The following is a 15,680-nucleotide window of genomic DNA, read 5'->3' on the forward strand; positions in this document are numbered from 1 at the left end:
TTTTTTTACCCCCTCCCCCCCTTTTCACCGATTGTCCCTTTTCCCTATACCCCCCCCCCCCTTACAAAGAAGGTCATAAAATTGAGGGCCCCCTCCCCCACTCTATAAATATTATTCAGAATCAAATTAGGTATTTCCACGTTTATTTTTGCTTTTTTGCATTTCTGAAAATATTTAGTACTACTTTAGTCCTATCCGACATATTAAATTTAATTAAAGTGTATCATGGGAACTTGTTAAAATGAATATAGTTAAAATCTTTTGAAAAAGTTCCTTAATTTACTATTAATCCTAGTTCTAATCAGTTCTGACGTATACCAGCTATATATAGTTGTCAAAACACAATATTTCTATTAATTTTCACAAAAAATAATTGAATTCCGACTAAAAAAGAGCTTATAACTAAGAAAAACTGCCAATAAACGGTCAGAACAGATCACATTGTTAAACTATAATGTTCATTTCGCCTAAAAAACGTATTTATTTAAATTTGGACAAGCGATTATTAGCGATTATAAGCAATATTATTAAAATTTGGACAAGCGATTGTGATTTTAGGACGATTTTTTTGAAAAAAAAAAAGAACCTTCGGTCTTGGTTTTTTCGCTATAAATATTTTTATTTTTTTTACCGCAAAATTTATCATTTTAATTTTTTCCGTCTTTTCATTATTCACAGACCTGATGATTTAACGGAAATATGTCGTAGTCAACAAAATATAATACAGACGCTATAATATTTTAAAGCTGCCTTAACTACACCGAGTACAGCCATTAACTCTCTTTTGCGCTTGGCGGCAATGCAAACAGGCCTGACTTGCAAAAGAGTAATAGCCAATCGGTTAATAACACTGGAATGAGCAAAGTTGACATGCTTTTTGAGCATGACTTGAGAGGCAAAGTACAAGTTACAGTTCCTGCAGATTTTCTGAGACAAACTTGATTGCACAGAGGGACAAAACAGATCGTAAGGAGGAGCTTTGAATGATTTTAATGATCGAGGAATGGTGCTCTGAATATTGGAAGCAATAAGAAAAAATACAGGAGGAAAACGATTCTTGCTGGCGACGTCTGAAATGGATACAGCTTTCAAGCCATCTTCTGAATGGCTGATTGGAATAGGTCGAGGCAGAAATCGACCAGGAATAACATGGAAGTAAGAGCAACATCCGGGATCTTCACATTTCACAATTTGAGTGAAATATTGACTGGTGCGCACATGAGAGGCAAACCAGTCTTGATCCTTTGTTTCGATGACTTTAGCGTATCGTGGATTTTCATCTGGTCCACCATCAACACTGAAGACAACCACTGGTTTGACCAACTTGGTCAAAGGATCTTTTGTGATAGAATTAAACTCTGGCAGAGTCAAAAGTCGTTCAAAGTCCAATCCCTGAGCATACGCTGTCGATGATGAATGCTTTCCAGGTCGAATAGCAACATAAGTGGGACTGGAATAGTAAACTGCGTCAGATTTTCCAAGCCTATCTGGTTTGATTGCAATACCTGCGTAGACGGATGGGATGAGTTTGTGCTTTGATCAGGAAGAGAAACTCGATATTCCTTATGCATCAATATAGGAGCTTGTTTGTTGGCAGCGGTGATTCCAATAGGGATCCAAGCTTTATCGTCTTGACTTATAAAGCACACATCCTTGGGGCCCAAAAAAAAAAACTTTCTCCACATTCTTTATAGTTGCTGTACAAAATGGACCATCCACGTGACTTGAATGGAGGTCATTTTGAGCCCGCATCAACTTAACTGGAACCGTGTGTCCACACGGTGTCTCTTTCCTTCAAGCGAATTGCTTCGTTTTGGCAGCAAACTAGTATATAAAGCACTTCTGCTGAGATTGTAACCTCTCTTTTCGAGCTCGGCACCAAGCTCATTCAACAATTTGAGGCTCTTTAAAAGTAATTAAAAAATAATCAGGTAATAAGTTCAGAGGCTGAAAAGTTATATTGAGACCTAATATAGTCCATTATAATTATTTATTATCTAAAGTTGTACTCTCACCCTATACACTTCAGATTGTCTTTTCTCATGGGCAGCAGATCCATGTTCAGCAAGTTGAATGATGACACGCAATATTTCAGATTGTTTTACCTCAATAGTAGGGCAACCGATTCGGTCACGTACTTTAAGAGTTTTTTTCACTTCCGGGTGGTTAGCGAACACCTATAGTACCGAAAGAACTATACAAATAAGTTAATGTTCATTTTCTACAATATTATTATTGTAACTTATTATTATATGATGCGATAAATATTACCTGATTCATGACAGTTTTCTTTTCAGCCCTTGATTTTTGTTTTGACTTTATATTGCCAATCAACTTGTTTAGATTACTCGTAAGCTCATGGACATTGGCCTTCTTCTTTTTAATGGTTTCTTCTTCAGCATCTGTCCATAAGCCACTTTTTTTTCTGCTCTTCATAGCAACTATTTTTTGATTTAAAACAACGATCTCTGCTTTGATTGTGTCTTGAGCACGAGTCTTGGATTTCTTCGTCTCAGTTTGAACTGTGCTAAGGATGTCGTGTCGAGAGGCATCTGAAGTGGTATCAACGACATCTATTGGCTCAATAAATTGATCTGAAAAAAGCTGGAACTTTAAAGAGGAAAAACTGGCATGAGAACAAACAGATTGCTTGGTTGTTTGATGGGCCCATAATTACATTAAAAAACCTTTTTATTTCAAGACTATAGAGGTATACTTTTGGATCAAAGTCTTTACTTGAACCTCCAAATCTTGCTTTTCCTTGATCTCATTCAATATTTTATGGACTTATTTTGGACTATCGGCTTTTTTCTCGAACGGATGCGAATTTAGAAGACTATTTTTATCCACCTTTTAATATACAGACAACAATAATTATTGACAATTTTGCCACACATTAAAAAAATAATAATAAATATGCTTTATGTAATAATTGCTGCACAACCAATTCCCTTTGGACAATCATTTATAATACTCGCTTTAGACAATTATTATTAATTGCTACACAAGTTCTAAGCAATTCAATTTTACAAGCAATTCCCTTGGGACAAATTTTGTAAAACTCTATTTAAAAATCATAAATGATATCAATGATATCACTAAGTCCTTGGGGACAAATTTCGCAAAAAGAATTAGCGCGAAAACACGTTGCGATCAACTAATAATATATATGATAAGAGAAACTACCAAGGGTTGAGCAATATATAATTAATTGTAATATATTCAATATATTTATATATACAAAAATAAAATTTAAATAAATATCAACACGAATTTCTTTCCTATATTACGATAAATAAAAGCATACCATTCCCTCACGTTAACTTCATAAAAACTCATGTTTAAATATAAAAAATTATATAAAGTGACGTCCTTTTCTGATGACCTCGCTCCCCCTTGTCCTTCTGGACCCCCCACCCTGACCCCCACCCCCTATTTGGATGACGTCCTTTATGGATGGCCCCATCCATAAATTTAAATGTAAGTATATTAAATACATAAATTAAGTTTACTAATTACTTTATTAAATAAAGGAACAAATTAATTATAGCGTTTACAATAAACCCATTTTATTTAAAATATCAAAGAATATTATTTGTAATTACATTTATACAAATATGCATTTTTTTAATAAATCTTTTCAAACTTTTTCAAGGATTAATTTTAAAAAGACTTTTTAAAAAATTTAACATTTTTTAGCGCAAAAAAAAAACGTTACATAGCAACTCAAATTAATAAGAGAAATAAAAAGTATTGGTTTCTATAAGCATTAAAATAACTATTATGTTAAAACTTTTATAAAACAAATTTAAAAGGGGTTTTAAAAGCTAAAATATTTGTTTGAAATTCATAGAAACCCTCGGACAAAAAATAAAATAAATACAAAACTATAAATTTAAATTAATAACTAATTGCAACGTTGAATATAAATGATAAAAACTGGGCTACTTAACTCCAAAAAGTGTAATGTAACGCATCTTTTAAAAAATGAAGTAATTTATAAACGAAGCCATGTTTTTTTTATTTTTTTTAATTCAATTTTTGTTTTGTATAAAAGATAAAAAGTTCAAAAATAAAGTTTATATACTATGGCCTCCTTTTGCCTCAATTCCAGCCAGTATTTGCCGGGGAATAGATTCATACAAATTAGTTATAAAATCCTGGGGTATGTTGTGCCATTCTCTTTGAAGTACTTCAAAACATTCTTCAGCATTTTGGGGAGCATGGGTATATACCGTAGCGTGGGGTAATCGAGCACTTCACGGGGTAATCGCGCACCCGTTAACATATTCATTTTAAAAGACAAGTTAAACATTTATTAATAATGCTTAGTTCATTTTCAAGCTAAAAATACATAAAGTAACTTTAAGAAAGTATAAGTTGTTAATTACAGTTCTTTTGGAAGGAAATAAATAACCAATAACAAGTTAATTATATCACGGTGTAGATTCATAGAATTCCGTAAAAACAATTAACTGGAAACACTAAGGGTAAGCATTTGTAGTTAAAACTTTCTTAGAATTTTGAATTTTTTTTTAGTATACCATTCATATATTGCAGTAAACTCGTATAAGTTTTCAAGTCTTATAAATAAATTGTTCATAAAATATATGTGTTTAAAGTAAGGTGGGGTAATTGAGCACTTTTATATGGGGCAAATGAGCACCTTTTGAAAATACTGGTTTTTATTCTTATAGTACTTTTAATAATAAAATTAATACTTAAAGATACAAATAATTTGAGTTTTAGCTCATATTTTTCACTTTTTTATAACAGATTTGTGAAAATGGTGAGAAACTATATAAAATCAACTCAACAACAGTCAAAAACTTACACTGATAGTGAACTTAAAAGAGCTATCCAACTTGTTAATGATGGAGAACCTTGTAAACGTGTGGCAAGGCTACTAAACATACCACACAGAACTTTAAGGTGTCATATTAGTGGTTTACGCAAAAGTAGTGTGGTTGGTCGAAAGAGTTCATTGCAACCAGACGAGGAAATGTCAATTGCAAAATACATTGCAATTTTTAGTGATTTTGGCTATGCATTTGATAAAATAGACCTCAAATTATTTGTACAAAGTTTTCTTAACAAATCTGGAAGAAACTGCCCATTTTTTAATGAAAATTTGCTTGGTGATAATTGGGTAAGGTCATTTTTAGAGCGGCATAAAAGTGCTTTGTCTTATCGAGCATGTCAAAATATTTGTAGAAAGCGTGCTGCAATTTCATGTGACTCTGTTAATAGATTTTTTAACAACTTAGAAGATACAATAAAAAATATTCAACCACAAAACATAATAAACTATGATGAAACTAATCTTTCTGATGACCCAAAGTCAAAACAAATGATATTTGGGAAAGGTACTAAACATGCTGAAAGAGTTATAAATACATCAAAGTCATCAGTGTCTATAATGTTTGCATGTACTGCTGATGGTATTTTTCTTCCTCCATATACAGTGTATAAAGCTGAGCGTCTAATGGACACTTGGATACTTGGAGGTCCAATTGGTGCACGCTATAACCGTACAAAATCTGGTTGGTTTGATGGCAACTGTTTTAAAGATTGGATGCAAACATTAGTAGTACCTTACTTCAGACATGTTGACAACAACACAACAAAACTACTTATAGGTGATAATTTAGCATGCCATTTATCTATTGATGTTATCGAAATTTGTGAAACTAACAACATTAGGATGGTCTTCTTACCTCCTAATAGTACGCATTTGCTACAGCCTCTTGACCTTGCAGTTTATGGACCAATGAAATCAACATGGAGAAAAATAATTACTGAATGGAAAATGGGTGAAGGAAGATTTCATACATCTCTACCAAAAAATGTTTTTCCAAGATTGCTCCTTAATCTCTTGACTAATATGAATCACATGCAAGAGTTTGCTGTAAATGGGTTCAAAACATCTGGTATCTACCCACTAAACAGAAAAAAAATTATTGACAAGATTTTAAGGACAGACATATCTAAGTCTTCTCAAAACTTAGTATCCCCATTAGTTTTTGAACGTCTTGCAGAACTTCGACAAGCTTCTGCTAAAAAGCCTGGAGCAGTAATGCGTGGGAAAAAAGTTAAGGTTTCACCAGGAAAAAGTGTTTCACTAAAAGATGTTGCAACAGATTCTTCTGCTTCTAAATTCCAATCAAAACACAAGCTAATCAAAATAAAAAATACTCAACTTAATGAATCCTTAAATATAGAAAGACAAGAAAGAAATTCAAAATTAAATTTGAATACTTTTAAAGAAATGATTGATTATGATATACCTTCTAGCTCCAAGATGTATATTGACCTAGAAGAAGCTTCTGATAAGAAATCTGATGGTATACAGAAAGAAAAAAGTGAAATGTTAAAAAAAAAGATTTATTTACTGAAAAAAGTGATTTATATGATGATTATGACCTTGAGGATTCGCTTTTCCATCAAAACCAAGCACACATGCAAAAAAAGTTTGACAACTCCTCAAATGAAAGCACTTACAAATTAGATTCTCTTTGCTCTAAAGGAATGTGTAATCCTGGAGTGATTACAACCTCTGAATATTTATTAGCAGAGGGTTCTTATGTTGTTGTAAGGTTTGAAGGAAAAAAGACACCATATCATTTTGTAGGCCAAGTTGTAAATATAGAAAAAGATAACAATTGGAATATTAAATACTTTAGACGAGATTTTGATACTACAAACCCAAGAATCATCTCCTTCAAAGAACCGCAAGTTCCTGATTACTTTGTAACAGAAAGAAAATCAATCATAAAACATCTTCCGTGTCCCCTCTATGAAAAAAACAACATATCTTTTTTGAAAGAAACTATTGGTGACTTGTATATGCGTTAATATTATAATAGTGTCTTTCATATATTTATATGTTTTTTATATATTGTTATCTTAGTTCAAATGAATTATATATTTATCAAGGATTTTTTATTTGTATATTATATATATTCATATATATATATATATATATATATATATATATATATATATATATATATATATATATATATATATATATATATATATATATATATATATATATATATATACACACACACACACACACATACATATTTGATAAATATACATACAGAGCCGAATTAACCAAAAAGCTAATCCCAAATAAAACCATAAATAAAATTACCAATAGGCGAAACTAGGCCGTGGACTGGGACCCAAAGATTCCCCAAAATAGGATGTCTGCAAGTTTTTAAATCTTATTTTTTGTAATATATATGTATATACATATATATATAAATATATATATATATATACATATATGTAAATTATATTAGTGTATTTTACAAATAGAGTGCTCAATGTTCTTAAAGAACAGAGCAATAATTAATTAGTAAAAAACACTTATCTAACTTTTATCTTCGACTTGAAGTTTCACCATTGCTGGATCATCAGGAAGAGTTCTCTGCTGGATCATCCGGAACTCTTCCTGATGATCCAGCAATGGTTAAACTTCCAGTCGAAGATAAAAGTTAGATAAGTGTTTTTTACTAATTATATATACATATATATATGTATATATATATAAATATATATATATATATATATATATATATATATTTATATATATATATATATATATATATATATATATATATATATATATATATATATACATATTTATATATATATATATATATATATATATATATATATATATATATATATATATATATATATATATATATATATATATATTTATATATATATATATAGACACACCTCTATATACAAACTCGATAACTTTATCAAAAAAATAATTAGGTGCTCGTTTACCCCAAATCGTGGGGTAAATGCGCACCCGTATATTTTTTAACATAAATTCTTCGCTTTATATTTTTTCTTAAATCCAACGTACCTCTTTGAAAGATATAATGTAGTACTAAAATAACATATCTCACTTTTTAAAATTATCTACAAGTTTTTATTTTATTTTGAAAAAAGCAATTAAAATGGTGCTCGATTACCCCACGCTACGGTATTTATATTTATATTTATATATAAAGTTTCATAATTTATTTCAACTGTCTATGCTACTTTCTATGCCTACAAAGTGAATGAAGTTTTTTGTATTTTTTTAAAAAAGTGCTAAAATAACTTTACTAAATAACTAAAATAACCCCTTTATATTTATTAATAACTTTGGAACAACTAAAATGATTAGAAAATAAATGCACAAAAAGTATGGGTCAAAATGACTGATAGGTGTCGCTTTTTCGGACAAAATGACTGATAGATGTCGCTTTTTACAGGACAAGCCTTATATATATATCTATGAGTTATTCCGTATGAAATCAACTAAATTTTCAAAACTGCCCCTGGGCACCACCTCAAATTTACTTCAAATTTTGACCACCCACAGCTTTTGTAAAAAAAGCACAATCCTGAAAATTTCAGCTCATTGACCAAACGATTTTAAAAGTTATAATTGACTCAATAAAGACCAAAATCGGCAAAATTAGAGAATCTGGAGCTTACGGTAGATTTTTTTGACTTTTAACAGATCATAACTTTTTAAATAATATAGATGATCACCTGAAATATTTAATGGTAATAGTTTTTCACCCAAATTATCTACTTTTGCAGGTGTTTTTGACTGATTTCAAACAATTTTTGAGTTCTTGTACCTCAAAGTTGCTAAATAGCGCAATATAAGACAAAATTTTGAAAACTTTAATGTGCTACAGTTCAATACCAACAGACAAGCTGTACCAATTTTTGTTACTTTAGCGTACTTAGATTAACCACTTGCGGAAAAAATTAAAATTACGTGTTAAAGGTTATTTTAGCACTTGCAGCAGCCTGTTAAAATATCCCTTTTTTAAAAAAATACAAAAATTACTTTGTAGGCATAGAAAGTAGCGTAGACAGTTCAAATAAATAATGAAACTTTTACTGGCAAGGTTCTCTATATAGATAATCACCAAAAAAAATGTAAAAACCTATGCTCTTTCTTATGACATAATTGTAGCTCTATGACTTAGGTGTATAATTTTAATTTTTCCCTGAATAAATATAATCAGTTTTTCCTAAAATGATATTATCAGTGTCTTAACTTAATTTATTTGATATGATCTTATAATATGTATTTGTCTAATCTTATGTATATAATATAATTATAATGATATAATTTTCACATGGTTGAAATTTGAGTGTAAAATACTATTGCTTTAGGAATATCTATTAAAATCTAAATCTGCACAGTATTTTCTGGATTTTATTATTTTAGTTTTTAATATTGCAAGAACCAAAAACTAAAAAGTTTTGTGTATGTAGAAATAGTTTTATGTAGAAATAATCTATAGGTTGCATTTTAGACTTTAATCACATTTGTACCTGAGATTTTATTTTTACTGATTTTATTACTGGAAAAAATATAAAAAAGTTTTTTTTCAGATTAATGTTACATGTTAAACCCTCGATTTTAATATTTTTAGATTAGTAAAAAATGTCAAAGAAATGTTGTGTGGGAAGAGTTTTAAATGAAGATTGTGATAAAATGTCATAATGTAGAATGGTAGGAAAAACTAGACTAAAAGATGCTGATATTGAAGTTTTAATTCAAAGGATAGGATACACTTTCGAACCAAATAAGAAGATATGTTTTCACCATGAAAAAGCCTATATTTCTAGATATGAAGCACTTAAAAATACTGCTGTGATCTATTAAAAGTCCACAAGAAAACAATTATTAAGGGATTGTGTAAAGTCAACATATCAATAGCAAATCAACTTAAGATCAAACCTGGTCAAAAAGTTTATACTAACTGAATGAATGAATTCAAACTTGAAAAAATTACTTCTTGAAGTTAATCAGATGAAGTTGCTGAAGAAGATTTTAGTTGTTCAGACCTTGATAAGATATTTTTTTATAAGAGTGTGTCTTTATTGGCAAATCTCCACTCAAAAATGTAAGTAGGCGTAACAAATTAGGATATGGAAAGCAAAAACCTAAAAAAAATTGCAACAAGTATGACAAACCTAGTATGTCAGCATTGGATATAGATCCAAATGATATAGAATTGGAAAAAGAGAAAAAATGTATAAACTGCAATGATTTAGACAAACTGTTAGATGCAATATAAAATAAAATGAAAATAAGTTTGAAGAAAGAAAAAGTTCAACTACTTCCTGATAGTAAGTCGATTAAAAAAACCAGCAAAATAATTTCAGTTTCAGAACATCTCATTAAGAAAGCTCGAAAGTTGAAAGATGAAAAAGGAATACTTGCTAAACCTGAGGCTAAAATAGGACAGCCATTGGAAGATATTGTTAAACAAAAAGTTATTGAAATTTATGAATCCGAAGAGTTCATACGATAATGTCCAGGAAAAAATACTTTCTTTCTGTGCGTATAAATAATGTAAAAGTTCATAAACAAAAATGCTTAATATTAGTTCGATTAAAAGAACTTTATCTTGAGAAAAAGCTTTACCCTACACACAAGGTTGGGTTCAGCAATTTCTGTTAACTAAGGCCGAAGTGGTGCATCACAGTTGGCAGTAGTGGAAGTCACTCAGTTTGTGTATGTTTTTATCATCAAAATGCAAAGTTGATGTGCCCTGCTTTACCTTTGGGCAATTTAATAAATTGCAAAGGTTTGATGAAATTATGTGTTTGTAATATAGATAGTCGAAGCAGCATGTTTCATCTATGTTCCGACTGCTCAGGTAAAGTAAATTTGAAGTCTTACTTGGAAAATGTGTTTGAAAATAATAATTTTGATTTTGACGATCAGATCAAATACAAACAATGAGTGTCAACTGACCGATCTGCACTTGTCACAGTCCAAACAAGTATAATTGAGTTTATTAAAACTCTAAGTGAAACTTTGTATGATCTTTGTCACCACAAGCACGATCCTCCTTCTTATCAGAGGCAAAATGAACATTAAATGAACACACTTGCCTTATTATTATTTTGCAGAAAACTATAGTTTTCTTGTGCAAGGTGCAATACAAGAATTTTACTGGCAAGCCGATCAAGCCACCTTACATCCATTTACTGTTTATTACAAAGATGAAAAAAATCAACTCAAATGTGAATGCTGTTGTACAATTTCTGACCATCTTTATCATGACCAAACAACAGTTCATTGTTTTTTCGCAAAGTTACAATGATCAAAATCAAACTACCCACAATCAATAAAGTAAAAAACTTCAGTGATGGTGCTATGTCACAGTACAAAAATTATAAATGTCTGTTAAACTTAATGTACAATCTTGAAGATTAAAATATAAATACTGAGCATCACTTCTTTGCTACATCTCATGGCAAAAGTCCATGTGATGGAATAGGAGGAAATATAAAAAAAGAAGCAGCAAAAGCGAGTCTATGAGCAGCAAATTCAAACCAAATTCTTACACCAAATGAACTGTTTACATGGGCTGAAAAAAACATTAAAGGTGTTAACATATTTTACATTTCAAGTGATGATATCAATAACCATGAAACTTATTTTAACCTAAAGAAACGATATGAAGAGATGAGCACAGTCCCAGGCATAAGAAGCTATCACAGTTTTGTACCAGGTGGAGACAAATTATTTTTACGGAGAATCTCTAGGGATACTGTCTTTGATACCCATTTGCTGAATAATATTAACTTGGCAAAAAAGATTCTTCAGACTTTCAACCTGGTAAATACATTGCATGTTTTCACAATGATGAATGGTACATAGGGCTTGTGCTTGAGATTTGTAATGAAAACCAAGATGTTAATGTAAAATTCATACATAGAAACAAATTAAATTTAAAATGGGCTAATGATGCACGATCAAATCAGTGTTGGGTTCCATTTGACAAAGTATTATGTCAAATAAGTGCTCCATCCATTAAGGGTAGAAGTGGTTATGAATACAAACTTGCTAGTAATAATTACAGTATTGTGAGTTATGCAAATCAGAGATAAAAAAATTAGTGTACGTGAGTTTCATGTATATATACACTTCTTCTTTCAGCATTTTTATTTTTTTGAAACGTAATATAACTTGTGCTATTAAAAAAGCATTGCACTCAAAATGCTAAAGTTATGTCATAAGATATAGTATAGGTCTTTGAATCTTTTTGGATGATTTTCTGTATATAGAACCTCCATAGTAAAAAGTTTCATAATTTATTTTAACTGTCTACGCTACTTTCTACGCCTACAAAGTAAATGTAATTTACCGTATTTTTTTAAAAAAGTGATATTTTAACTGGCTGCTCCAAGGGCTAAAATAACCTTTAACACGTAATTTTAATTTTTTCCGCAAGTGGGTAATCTAAGTACACTAAAGTAACAAAAATTGGCAGTGGCGGACTGGGCCGGCGGGACACCGGGACATTTCCCGGTGGGCCGGTCGAACAACGTTTAAAATACATCTTATAAATTTATTAGAATTGTTAAAATTACAAAATTTTAAATTTTTTAGATTACATTTTAAAAATAAAAAATCTTAAGAACGTTGTCGGCAGATCTTATTCTCATTTTTTTTCTTAATTCTAATATTTTATAAGGTTATATATATATATACATATATATATATATATATATATATATATATATATATATATATATATATATATATATATATATATATATATATATATATATGTATATATATATATATATATATATTTTTGTTTTATAATGTTATATTTATATAGTATAAAAATACCAAATACTGGTATTGCAATCACATAAAGAGAAAATATGTTTTTATACATTTATTTCATTTTATTTTTTCACCTTGCACTTTTGTCCGGTGATATTTAAAATTAACTCTTTACAGGTTGTCTATTTAACTATTTTTTCCCAATGTTTTACTTTCCATTAATTAATTTAACCCAATAACGCAGGCTCGTAGAATTTATATATAGAAACAATTTAAACAAAATTGTTAACTTATACTGCATCCAACTGGAAGTGCTCATTTTATTTTAATTATATAATATTATTACTATTATTTTATAAACTATATATATGTAAGATGATTTATTGTTCTTTTCATACGTTTTGATAAATCTTATTTTCTTAAAGCGTATACTGTCAATGCAAGCTTTAAGAATAAATTATCGATTAATTTTTGTTTAGGCGTTAATGGGTTAAATAAATATTTATTGTATTATATTGTTAAATTATTTACGTTTATTATTTAGAAAAAATGGAAAAAAGAAAATTTAAAGGAGGCGCTCAAAAAGAGAGATAAAAGCGACAAAAAATCATGCAAGAAGCTGCTAAAAATACTCTTAAATTAAGTGATATGTTTGCTTTAACTTCTTTAATCAATGCATTTGATATTGAAAATTTGAATAAGGAATAAGGCCAGGAAATCAAAATTACGAAGAGTTTTTTAAAAAACATCCATGCCAACCAACCATTGATAACATTACTAATTTACCTTTTAAACCAAATTTTATATTTTATAGAGAAGATAAAGTAAATAGGCGTTGGCTATCATATAGTTTGGAAAAAAATGCTCTATTTTGCACCATGTGTTTGGCTTACAGTGATATTACAAACGAGAGTTCGTTTGTAAATCTTGGAATGACGGACTGGAGGCACACTTTGCAACGTGTTAAAGAACATGAAAATAGTAAAACTCATGAAAATTGTGTAAATTGTCATACGCTCAGGACTAAAGGCAAAGGTATTTATAATTTAATGTTCACAAATGAAGGAAGCATACATCAGAAAAATATTATTGAACGAAAGCAAGTATTGGAAAGAATTACAGATGTTGTAAAATTAATTGGAAAAAGAGGATTAGCTTTTCGCGCTCACCGATCTCAATCTGTTTCTTCACTTTTATTTGAAAATAATCAAGAAGACCATGGTCATTTTTTAGAAATAATATTGCTATTCTCTAAATATGACGCTGTTTTAAAATTACATTTATCAAGAGTCATTAAAGAAAAGAAGAAAAATAATGAAACATCTGCGGGAACTAAAGGTAGAGGCAGTTTCATTTCATTAATTTCAAAATCTACTATTAACCAGGTAATTTTGGCCAGTGGAAAATTAATTCAAGGTAGCATTTTGTTAGATATACAGGAAGCAGGTATTTTTTCTTTGCAAATTGACACCACACAGGACATAACACAAAAGGATCAGTGCTCAATTGTTGTCCGATATGTAAAGGGAAATACTTATGAACGTGTAGTAGCTGTTTTAAATTGCAAATCGTCTACAGGGAAAGACATGTGCAATTTAATTATTACTTTTATTTAACAGTGGATTACATATTAAATATTGTATCGGTAATTCGACAGACAGAGCAGCAAACATGCGTGGACAGTATAATGGCTTCACCAGTTGGTTAAGTAAAGAATCGCCTGGTCAAATTCACGTTTGGTGTTATGCTCACGTATTGAATTTAGTTGTCACAGATGCAACTAGTTCGGTAATTGAAGGTACTTCTCTCTTTCAATTACTCAACTCGTGTGCCGTATTTCTAAGAGAATCTTATTAACGTATGGATGTTTGGAAAAACACCAGTGTAAAAATAAGGTATCAGAGACTTAACGTTATAGGTGAAACAAGATGGTCAGCAAAAGAAACAGCACTTAAAAATTTTTTTGGGCATTATGATAACAAAGAAACCTCATTATATGAAGACTTATTGATAACTTTGAATTATTTTGTGTCTAATGTATCTTTCAATGCTCAAATTAGACACACTGCATCAACACTAATGGAGTCTTTATTGAAATTTAAAGTTATACTTACAGCGCATATTTATTTAAAAAGTTTTCAATATATTGGACCGTTATCTAAATATTTACAAACCAGCAATTTAAATTATTTAACAGCTTGTAACATGGTAACTTCCACATTAAATTCGTTAAAAAAATTTTCACGTGATTTTAGTAATGTATAAGAAAAGTCAAATTTGCTAAACGTGCGAATACACTACTTGAAGAGGAAAATTGTGAAATAATTGTCGAAGAAGATATACCAGAAGAGAGATTTAGCCCGACGAAATAACCGATGATCATGAATTTCAAAACCCAATCGAAAAACATAAAACAACCACGTTTAACGTAATTATGGATACCACAATAAATACTATAGAAAACCGTTTTAAAAATCATGCAGACATGGCAATATTAGACCCTAAAAATTTTACCGACAATAAATGTTTAGAAAACAGTTTAGAAGAGCTTAGTAAATTACTAGTAAAATATTATAAAACAGCTACAGCGTCAAATTTAAGGGAGGAATTAACTGATTTAATGATAAAATAGGACGACTTTAAAATATCTATGCAAGATATATATACACCAATGAATTAACTGATTCAGATTCAGAAATAATAAGTGAAGTATGCCTCAAAAACAAAAAGGGTTGCAAAAATTGTATTTATTGCTGTTTTAATTTCTTGGCTAAATATAATTTATATAGCAAAGTATACAGCAATGTTTATATTGCATATAAATTTATTTTAACATTATCTTCGACGCAAGTAGCTTGTGAACGTAGTTTTTCCAAATTAAAAATTATATAAAATAGACTCAGATCTTCCTTGTCACAAGATAATTTGCGGTTTTTGATGCTTATGGCGATAGAGAAGGATATTTGGGTTAATTTAAATAATTATACAACAATAGATAAATTAAGAGAAAATGCTCCTGGTATTAGTAAATATTTAAATGGTTAAGAATCTT

At 29.7% G+C, this 15,680-nt stretch overlaps 2 protein-coding genes across 2 annotated transcripts; both read left to right on the top strand.

The window, feature by feature from the left end:
- Nucleotides 1–4,786: 4,786 nt before the first annotated feature.
- LOC136074397 (jerky protein homolog-like) lies at nucleotides 4,787–6,508 on the top strand. The gene has a single exon (XM_065786711.1). The coding sequence runs from the start codon at nucleotides 4,787–4,789 to the stop codon at nucleotides 6,506–6,508; it is 1,722 nt and encodes a 573-aa protein (XP_065642783.1).
- Nucleotides 6,509–10,124: 3,616 nt separating this feature from the next.
- LOC136074398 (uncharacterized) lies at nucleotides 10,125–14,485 on the top strand. Its single transcript, XM_065786712.1, has 3 exons — nucleotides 10,125–10,342; nucleotides 13,443–14,074; nucleotides 14,286–14,485. Exons 1-3 carry the CDS (start codon nucleotides 10,125–10,127, stop codon nucleotides 14,483–14,485), a joined length of 1,050 nt encoding a protein of 349 aa, XP_065642784.1.
- Nucleotides 14,486–15,680: the final 1,195 nt, after the last annotated feature.

This window comes from Hydra vulgaris, chromosome 01 (assembly GCF_038396675.1).
Source record: "Hydra vulgaris chromosome 01, alternate assembly HydraT2T_AEP".
Classification (NCBI taxonomy): domain Eukaryota; kingdom Metazoa; phylum Cnidaria; class Hydrozoa; order Anthoathecata; family Hydridae; genus Hydra; species Hydra vulgaris.